Below are 11334 nucleotides of genomic sequence, written 5' to 3'. Positions count from 1 at the left end.
AGAAAGGATAGAATCTGATGAGTTCCAGGTCTGCTGCTAATGGGCTGCTGGCCCATTATTCTATCTGCCCCATTTCTGATATTGTTACCACCCTTGGGAACCTTGGAAATGTTTTGAGCAAGAAAGGGAATTACTTTCTTACACAGCACCCAGATTTTAGAGCAAGCTCTGATAGGGATATCATGATCCAAGAGGTGTTGCCTTGGAGAATTAAGGTATTTAGCTTCCAGCACATTCCACCAAGCGGATTGGCCACTAATGAGTCTCCACACAATCTTGCCACCAAAAGCCAGATTTAAGAGCTTTGGTGATCTAATTCCTAAACCTCCATGCTCTTGGGCTTGAATAACCTATTTCCAATTTATAAGGTTGTATTTCTTTCTTTCATTTTTCCCACCTTGCCAAAGAAAGTGACGAAGGATGGCTTCCACTTTGTGATGAAAACTGGCAGGAGCTTGCAGAAGCATAAATTGATATAAGGGCAAAGAAGAAAGACCTGATTTAAGAAGAATTAGGCGTCCTGCTAGATTAAGCCAAGAGGAGCCCCATTGCTGCACTTTCCTTTTCATTTTATCTATGATAGTGTTCCATACTTCAGCTTTCAAAGGACCAGCACTCACTGGCATGCCTAGATAAGAGAAATGACCCCAGTCTAACTTGCAAGGGACCCTAAATGTGTTGGCAATGTTATGAAGAGTTTGAGCAGATGTGTTCCAGCCATAGATGCAGCTCTTGAGATAGTTGACCATACCTCCAGAGTAGCTCATATATTTAATCGACGAGCTATGATATTGGAGGCTCCTCCCATTAACAGTGTGTCGTCAACAAATTGAGAATGATTTATTTTTTTGACTCCATTCCCAAATTTAATACCAGTGATAAGACTGATGCGTTGATTATAGTCCAAAGCCTTACTAAAAGACTCATCCATCAAGATGAACAGGTAAGGAGAAAGGGGATAGCCTTGTCTTAATCCTCAAGAAGATTGAAAGGAATGCCTTGGTCTACCATTGATGAGAGGAGAGATCCAAGGGCCTGAAATGCATGCTTTGACAAGGTCGAGGAAGGTTGCAACAAATCCCATTTTCTTTAGAACAGCAAAGAGGAATGAGTGCCTAACTTGGTCGAAGGCATTGGATAAGTCCAGTTTTAAAATGAAACCTTTTTGTTTCCTAGTTTGACTAGAGTGTATAGCCTCTTGGACAAGAAGAATGGAGTCATAAATTTGTCTATTGGCCAAGAAGCCTCCTTGATTCTTAGAGAAGAGCGAGGGGAGAAGAGGTTTAAGACGAGAAGCGAGGATTTTGGTCATAATTTTACATGAGGAATTGCAAAGTGAAATGGGCCGAAATCGGGAGAAAGATGAAGGTCGATTCTCTTTAGGGAGGAGGGCAAGATGGGTGGCATTGGTGAAACCTCCGATTTTGCACTTGCGTTGGGCCCATTTTATCATCTTAACAAGGTATTTTTTTATTATTCCCCAGTAAGTTCTGTAGAAGCAGATGGGGAAACCATCTGGGCCAGGAGCCTTGTCTGGCTGAAGCGTCCAAATAGCTCTTTGTATTTCTTCTTCTTCAATTTCCTTGGTTAGATTTTCATTGATTTCCTCACTGATCTCCGTGGGAAGGTGTTGTAGAAGATCTGAGTAATCTTCAGCTTCTTTTGTCTCAGTTAAGAGGACGTTGTAATGTTCTGAGGCAGCCTTTTTAATAGCATCTTGTGTGGTTTGGAGATTGCCTTCAGCATTGGTGATGGAGATAACATTGTCTCTGATTTTCCTGATAGTGGCCTGCTTATGGAAGAAGGCATAGTTTTTGTCACCTCCTTGCAGCCATAGCTATCTTGATTTTATTCTCCATTTTTGCTCCTCCGCTCTATTGGCACGATATAGCTGGAAGTAGAGATCGCCTTCGAGTGCTTTGTATTCCTGGGAGAGCCCTCGTTCCTCTATCATGTTGTGAACTTTCTCTAATTTGCTTTTTATTTCAATTTTAACCTTCTCAGGTTCCTTGTAATAATTTTTTGCCCATTCCTTCAAGGCGCTTTTGGTCCTTTTCAACTTGTTTTCCCATATGTATCCCGGCGACCCTTCTATGTGCTGACTCCATGTGAATTTGACAATCTGATCGACAATAGGAATGCTGCTCCATAATGGACTATATTTAAATGGAATGGGCCCTAAGGGACAGTGGGCTTCGAGAACAAGAGTTGTGGGATAATGATCAGACATTGAGTAGGGGAGTACAACAGCATATGCGGTGGAGTAAGATGAGAGGAGCAAAACATTCACCAAAATCCTGTCTAGCCACTCCATGATATTGTCTTTGCCCAGTCTGCGATTATTCCAAGTAAATCTATGATTTTTTGGTGCAACATCAACTAGATCGTGGTCCTACATGATGGTTTCCAACCGTGTTCTACAAGGGTCATGTGAAAAACAGCCTCCTCTTTTCTCGTTGGAGTGGAGTATGAGATTGAGATCTCCACCAAGGATAATATTGTTGTTTTCTTCTTCATCTATGATTGCTTTGAGGGAAGTCCAACATTGTTCTTTGTCTCTGTAGTGACTTGGCGCATAGATATTGTAGATAACAATTCTTTTGCTATTTGTTAGGCTCTCTAAAGTGACTTTAATCCAATACTGGCTGATTGTATATGTTGTGTGTTTCCAAACATTGTGATTCCAAAGGGTTGCAATTCCCCTGGAGGTGCCCCTTGACTCACATATCCGACCTTCATACTGCTTGAGATGATCAATGATTCCTTTCATTTCTTGGTGTCCTTGTTTTGTTTCTTGTAGCATTAGGATTTTTGGTTTCTCATGAATTATTAGATCATTTAGAGCAACAATTTTGGAGGGGTGCCCTAGTCCCCTGCTATTCCAGGATAGGGCTTTTATCATTGAATATGAGGGATACGAAGAGTTGCTCACCCTCCTTGTTCCTTATGTGCTGCCTCTTTACTATTTTTCCCCAAAATGTAAGTTTCGAAGGGGTTATGCGTACCCATGGCAATGTCTTTTTCAACATTTTCATCTCTTTGCTGCTTTGTAGACTTCCTTCCTAGCCCTTGTTTTTTTTGTGTGTCTAGATTTACACCATGCTCTTTAGAAGAACTCCTAGTTGATCAAGTGGAAAACATGATAAGGTTGTTGATACTGAGGATATTGAGGATATTTTCCATAAGGATTTTTCCATACTTGTGCCCAAGGTTGAGGCCAAGATTCATAAGGCATGGGTGCAGTCCAATTGTTTTGTGATGATTGTGCAAATACTTGAGTGTTAAATTCCTGAGTCATATTTGTTTGTGGATTTTTCCATGGTCTCTTAGCAATAAAATAGAGGGGATCTATCTGATTTGGTATTATTTCCTCTCGATAAATTGCTTTAAGGCATGGTATTGAAGGACATTCTTTTGTATCATGATTTTCTGCACATATAACGCGGGTTTTTACACTTTTTAAACCAAGAGGGCATTCTCTCAGAGATGTTTCTTTCTACATTTGGGACAAAAAATTGAGAATACGACATTTTCAGTATTTTGCTTGCTTTTCAGTTTAAGGGTATCTATTTGTTCACTGAGACTTCCCAAAATGTTTATTTTAAATTTGTCAAGCAAATTACCTAATTCAATCCTACTTACAGTCCCAATTGCAAATTTAATGATCCTAGACATGAGAAGATCTCTTGGATTTTTCCCAGTTCTTGCCTTACCTCTTGAAATGTGTATGCAAAAATCACAAATGTCTCCAAATGATAACTGAGAAATATCTCCCTTACCCATCAAATTGAGGAGATCAATCCACTCATCTCTGATGGATTTTAATAAGAGAGCTTTCAAAGTTTCTTCATCTAGTTCATGCATTTTAGCCCTTTTAACATTATAAGCAAATCTTTCAATGAAATCTTCAAGATTTTCATCTTCTTTCTGCATCATTTTAAAGACTTCATCCTTAAGATTATGGGGCATACAATAATCCTTATATTTCTCTAAGAATGTAGTTTTCATTTCTTCCCATGTTCTTATAGAGTGTGCTCCTAAGCCCATGAACCATTTTAATGTTGCATCCTTAAGAGTTGCTGGAAACAATTTCAACTTTTGAGGGTCAAGAAAATAATCATAAGATCTACACAAGACTTCAAACTCAAAGAGAAATGTTTCAAGATCCTCACTTCTTAATCCATGAAAGTTTGGAAGGATGGATGTGTAGAAATTCTCACTATAGATCACCTGATAATGCAATATACTAAAGAAAAATACTTGATCTACTTCTACAAACAAACTTGCGGAAGCTTAATTGATTTTGAGCAAGATCAAATAGAACACATATAACAAATGAAGAAGAAAACAATCACACATGAACATAGAAGAATACTCTAGGGAAAGCCTCAGCTAAAAACCCCAATCTCTGTATTATCATACAAGTGGAAATATCTCTGGATTACACAAAGTTTTAGCTCACAATCTATCCAACTCTCAGGACAATCCCTCAATGCTGCTCATAGATAGAATATACAACACATATGCCTTTCCTCTTCCCTCCAAGCCTCATATTTCCTTGCGCAGTTTCTCCTAGGTCCTCAAGCTGCCACCTGTGTGTAATTACCTCACACACTACTCACCAACCTCAGAAATAACTGTGCAAGCCTCAAGGAAAGAATTCCTTTTGCATGCAAGAGATATCCTCATGGGAATATTTATGCAATTGATAGTACACTGTCCCATCCTTTGATCTCAACTGGGTCTCTGTCTGAACTGACATGCATGAGTTATTTATGAGAGAATATTCAGTTATCTGAAGTACACTAGTTGCATGCATACATGCATTGACTAACTCAACTCACAATCAGTTCCAAAAACTGTTGGAACTAATCTAACTGGACTTAACTCAGTTAACTGGGCTAACTAATTACAACTCAAAGTACAACTCATCCTAATCTCCTTAATTAAGGGATAACTTCCTCAATCAAAGGGATAACTGTTGCATGTCTTCACATAGACTTCATGTTTGATTTTCTCTAACTAATTAACTCAAGATGAAGTAATTAATTATTTTACAAATAGTTGTTGAGCTCAAATTCAAATTTTAATTCACAATTTTAATTTAGGGACTAATTAAAATTGGAATGTATCCTGAAATGCTATCTATAGGAATGCTATTTTTAGCATTTCTTGTTGCTATTTTCAACAGGATGGTGAGATGTTTTTCATTGTAGTTTTTGTATCTTCATCGAGGATAGGGAATCCAAAGGGTTTTGGATCACCCCTACCTCCTCCTCTCCCTCTTCCTCCACCTCTCCCTCTTCCTCCACCTCTCCCTCTTCATCCACCTCTATTTCCTCCTCTTCCTCCTCCAATCCTAGGCTGTTCACTATTAACATTATGTACCTCTCCTTCCCCTTCTCCAACCATTGTAGATTCTTCAGAACTAATATAAGGTTCCAAAATAGGGTTTTCTAGTTCTTCTTCTAGCTCTTCTAGTTTTGGTTCTTCTTTCAATGGTAAGTTAAAATAAGTTTCTTACTCTTCTTCACTAGGGATCTCTAGCTCTTGTCCTAGAAGTCTTTCTCCAGTTGAATATAGGAAAACTACTCCTTGTGTTGGGGATGTAGGATCTTCTTCTTCTATTACTGCTTCGGTTGATGAGGTTGGTGAATCTCTATGTTGGATTTCAGATCTAAGTACCTCAAGAAGTTTATGTTTTCCTGCAAATGATGGAATATGAGTTTGAGTAGGTGGTGTGGTACTATGAGGTTGTGGTGGGGTGAGTGATGTTGTTGGGATTAAACTTTTACCTCTACCTACAAATCTACCTCTAGAATCTTTTTCCTTATGCATATCATTTTTTTTTTTTGTATAAAAAGAAAAGACTCCTATTCACACTTCCCCATAAACGATTCCAAAATGTTTGTCAATTTAATTGTCTTAAATTGCTACATGAATTATCGACCAAGATCAGTAAATTGGCAAAGTGTAAGTGCACTATATGTGCTAGAAGCCTTTAATTATTAAAATAGAAATGCATATGATTGAATTCATTATTGAGATTAATCCTATGAAAGATGAGCACATTCTTATGAAAATGATATCTAAGCAATAAAACTCAAAAAGAAAACAATCAAACTCTTAATCTAGACAATCAATCTCACACTTGCAATTTTTTTTTAACAAGACTCAATTCATGAAACTCTTCGAATTCTATTGAATATGTATCACTCCATTTTGTAAGAAACTTGAATCAATACAACACACTCTTTGCATAAATCAAAACAAACCAAAACCTTTCTTGAAAAGAATCACACTCACTTGAATTTATAAATCAACTATGAATACAAACTGTAAATAAATCCTTTGTTTTATAAAACTGAATCTTATTCTAAGTACATAATTTTATCAATTTCACTACTGCTAGATTCAATCCATATGTTGAAGTTATCATTCAAATCCTGTTATGAAATCTAAGATCAGTTCAAAGAAAACATTTTAACAGATGCATCTACTTAATAAAAAACAACTAATGAACTGAGTTAAGCAGAAATTCTAATGAAGAAAATAACAAATAAATTGAAAAACCTGACTACTTGAGGGGGCCCTCCACAAGCAGATGGTTGTGAATTGAAATCAACACTCAGCCACGCATTGAAACAAGAAGGATGTCTTTTAATTGAATTGAAAACAGAGTTTTTAATTATCACTATTGCATAACATAAGTCACTGTAAATTATCTGCTACGAGGTCTTTTATAAGCCTATATCATAAATGTTTAGAGCTTAAAATTTGATAACAGAATACTACAATTAAACATAAAAGATAATATCACGAGATCTGCTCACGATTTTCTATTTGACAAAGCAAATTGTGAGGCACGCATATCATTTCTCGCTCACCTGATTTAGCTAACAGAGTTGACTTTTCCTTTGACTGCGTGACTAGAAGCTTCCTTTGCTGATCTGGTTTGTGTAGATAGGAGGAAATCCTTGTACACATCTTTATCCACCTTCCCATATATTTCTCACTCCAACTGGCACTCCGGAACCTAGCAAACCATGAGCTTAGCTGTAGAATCAGATGTTAGCTGCAGAATCACCCTGTTTCAGTAGTTGAAATAAATATTAGATTAAAAATAACAAAAATTATGAATTTATGAAAGACAGAACAAATATATACCTGGCATGCCATTATTCTTGTTATCTAATCCCATGGAGTGATTATGGTGGTAAAAATTAGATGAAATGAGTGAAAAAAGTCTTGAAAAGGAAACAACAATGAGGCTCAACATGTACCATATTTTATAATGCAATTTTAAGTTATATGATTGTTTTAGACATCTACACCATTATAAGATTCATTCAAATGAAAAATGTACCATGTTTTGTAATTTGCAATTTTACTATTCATTAAACAACTTTACAAAACAACTTTGAACAAAACCTAAGAATCATCTACTAACATTATAAGAATCATCATGCAAAATGTACCAACTAAATGCAAATTTACTTTCATTTCTTCATATTCATGAACTTAAATGTAAAACCTTTAAGCATCAAACCATGCATCATGAAAAATGTACCATGTTTTATAATGCAATTTTATAGTATGTTTGCCTTGAACAACTTTATATTAAAAGTTAAGTATCAACCCACATCCATAGTAGCTCTTCTATACAAGATGATGATCTATTCATGAATGCAAAATGTATACCATATTTTATAATGCAATTTTAAGTTATGATTGTTTTAGACATCTACACCATGATAAGATTCATGAATGCAAAATGTACCATGTTTTGTAATTTGCAATTTTACTATTCATTAAACAACTTCACAAAACCTAAGAATTTGAAGCCAATTCCATATTATCTTCTACTAACATTATAAGAATCATCATGCAAAATGTACATAAACTCCAAAATTAGCATATTAAAGATCAATTCATAATAAAGAGTTCTATTTAAAATATGTCCAAAATTATATCATTATAAAAATAAATATAATAAAAAGTTGTCAAATAAAAAGATGCATCAAAGAGATCAATTCATAATAAAGAGTTTTACTTTAAATATGTCCAAAATTTATATCATGATAAAAGTAAATATAATAAAAAGTTTGTCAAATAAAAATTTGCATCAAAGAGAATCTCACTGAAATATACAATCTATCAACATCCTTGTGCTATCATCAGAATCATGGGTGCCCTACACAACATGTGTAATATGAATATATACATAATATTGTGTACTTTAAAATTAAATTTTAATGTTTTAAAATTAAATGAGAATTTTATCATCAAAACAAAATTATAAAAGGTTTCAAATTCCATGCAATACCTCGTGGTGTTCCCCCTCCATTGTGCCCTCATGGAAGCCCTATACAACACATGTACACGTATATATTAAAAATTTAAAATTGCAAATGAAAATGCATGAATACATAATATTAAAAAAATTGTAACAACTTTTTAAAATTGTGTAGACGATCCAATCCTCGTAGCTAACTCAAGTTTCAAATTCCATGCAATACCTCATGGTGTTCGCCCTCCATTGCACCCTCATGGATACTCTATATAATACATGTACATGTGTATATTAAAAATTTAAAGTTGCACATGAAAATGCATAAACTTGCAACATTAAAAAAATCAAGTAACAAATGTAAGGGAGGAGCTTAGGGTTTCAGATGAGCTACACAACATCTGACCCTCTCTGAACAACAACAGACCTGCAGAACCTCAGCTTCTCTGGCAACCACACAACCCAGCATTCAGATCCACTGATATGGATCCCCTTCCGGGGGGGGTTGGAGCCTCCCCCCAGCAGCAGCAGCACGATACGGATTCAAAATGAGACTGAACAGGATTTTGACATGGCAGATCCCATCAGCACTGTACAGCAGACTGACCCAGCAGAGCAAGGGAAACAAAAATCACCACAAGATGCATAGGCACTGCCTCTGACTCAATAGCAAGATAATCTGACATTGAACAGCGAGATCCCCAAAGCCACCTCGACCACTTGCAAACCTATTGCAGCAGAGAGACCCAAGATAGAACTACCTGGTCATTGAATTAATGCCCAAATCCAATTTATGAAGGACCACGCTCTCATAGGGAAATTTATTGGCTTTTGGCCAACAGAGAAAGCCCTGCAAGGCTGGGTTGTAGCCAAATGGAAACCCAAAGGACATGTAACCCTGCAGCTCGGACCCAAAGGCTTCTTTACGGTTGTCTTCAACTACATAGAAGACCATAATAGAGTCCTAGACGGAGGTCCCTATTTCTTCAACTCTGTAGGCTTGTATCTCAGAGACTGGATAGAAAGATTCAATCCGGACAAAGAGGATTTCAGTTGGGCGCCTATTTGGATCCGCCTGTACTCCCTTCCATTAGAATACTGGGATGAAGAATCTCTAAAAGACATTGGAAATGGTCTGGGCGACTTCATAAAGATAGCCGAAGAAACGAAACTAAGAAGGTACACTTCCTATGCTCGCATCTGTGTTTACATGCATCTCGACAAGGCACTTCCAGACTCGGTAAGTCTTTATCATGATGATTTTGAATGGATTCAGCCAATAGACTATGAACATGTTCCTTTTCGATGTAGAAAATTCCATGCACATGGTCATCTTTTCCGTGACTGCCCCCTAAACGTAAACCCCAATACCAATACCTCCCCAGAAAAAACTGATGAGGAAGGATTTACTAAAGTCAACACCCAGAAAAAGCACCACAAAAAATCCGCTTCAGGATCCAAAAATCCCACAGCCAACTCAACCCTACCCTCCACCAGTAACAGCTTTGATATCCTAGCTCAATCAGCTTCAAAAGACTCTGAACCCTCCACCCATATCGAAGATCTACTCAAGCCATCTGTGGTAATTCAGCCCTCAGTCTCTCGGAAAGACCCAAAGCCATCTCAGACCATGACAAGCCCAACATCCAAACCCACCAAGGAATCCAAATCGAGGTACAATGGAATGGAAATGGTTATCTCTCACCAAGAACCAATTCATTCAAATGACTTACTAGCAGGAAGCAGTGAGCCCAAACATATGGAAGAGGAACCTGAAAGTATTGACATTGGGGATCTGGATATATTCAGTCTTGAGCAAGCTTGCAGAAGGAAAGAGTTTGATAAAATCTCAGATAGACAACTAGAAAGTTTGGAGGTAATCCTCTCTAGAGCACATCAGCAGCGAACTCTAGGGATTCAGCCAGGCAGTCAATGGGATGGGAAAAACCTCCCCAAAGATACCAAGAAACGAGGAAGAAAGACAGACCTGCAAAGAACCATCATCATTGGGGAAATGTTGGTGGAGTCAGGAAGATACTCCAAGTTAACAAAGTACTACAGGCTGTTACCCAATCTTGAATCATGAAGCTCACATCTTGGAATTTAAGAGGGTTAAACAGCCCTGTGAAATACAGAATGATCAAAAACATGATACAGCAGGAGAAACCTCACATATTCTTCATGCAAGAAACAAAATGTAACAGTAATACCATAGGCACCATTCTCGCAAAAGCCTGGCCAGGAAGCCAATCAGTGGTAGTGGACGCTTCAGGAGCTTCAGGGGGACTAGAAATAGCATGGGATACTCAAGCTATTTCGCTCACTGACTTTCATGCGAACCATAATCTCATTCAAGCAACTTTTCATATTATCGGGACCAATATTCATGGACATCTCACCAATGTCTACTTCCCTCAGGATGCTGCGAACAAACTGGCTTTGTTGAGCACAATTGCAAGGATCAATTCCACCAGAGCTCATCCTCTCTGGATTGTAGGGGGTGACTTTAATATGATCACTAAGCTGGAAGAAAAGAGTGGAGGCCGAGTCAGACTAGATATGGAAAGCAGCCACTTCAAGGACTTCATACAAAATAACTGGCTCATCGATTTGCCTTTTAACAACAGAATTTATACCTGGAACAATAAAAGATCAGGCTTGTAGCAAATTGCCTCGAGGTTGGATCGCTTTTTGTTATCTGACAATGCAATTCATGTAGGAGGAGACTTTACTGCCTCAATCTTGCCGCTCTCAGGATCAGATCACTGGCCCATATCTCTGCAATGGCAAAGACCTGGCAACTCCACCAGGAGACCTTTCCGCTTTGAAGCATTTTGGCTTACCCACCCGGATTTCAGTAATATGGTCACCTCCATTTGGAAAAGTTTCAAACCCCCAGAAGGATAAAAAATGTATCAATTTCAACAACGTCTCAAACATCTCAAAGCTCATATCAAGCAATGGAATCAAATGACCTTTGGAAATATCTTCCAAGCCCAAAGAGCTTTGGCACAAGAAATGATGGAAATACAACAAACCATAAT

The 11334-nt window shown here is 37.5% G+C and overlaps 1 protein-coding gene across 1 annotated transcript; it reads left to right on the top strand.

Moving 5' to 3' along the window:
* The first annotated feature begins 10372 nt into the window (after positions 1-10372).
* LOC149148970 (uncharacterized) lies at positions 10373-10954 on the top strand. Its single transcript, XM_089442335.1, has one exon. The coding sequence runs from the start codon at positions 10373-10375 to the stop codon at positions 10952-10954; it is 582 nt and encodes a 193-aa protein (XP_089298461.1).
* Positions 10955-11334: the final 380 nt, after the last annotated feature.

Source organism: Pinus tabuliformis, chromosome 9 (assembly GCF_031772625.1).
Source record: "Pinus tabuliformis cultivar Carrire ecotype Pingquan chromosome 9, CPIR1, whole genome shotgun sequence".
Taxonomy (NCBI): domain Eukaryota; kingdom Viridiplantae; phylum Streptophyta; class Pinopsida; order Pinales; family Pinaceae; genus Pinus; species Pinus tabuliformis.
The sequence above is the reverse complement of the archived record's forward strand: the minus strand, read 5'-3'. Positions and strand labels throughout refer to the sequence as shown.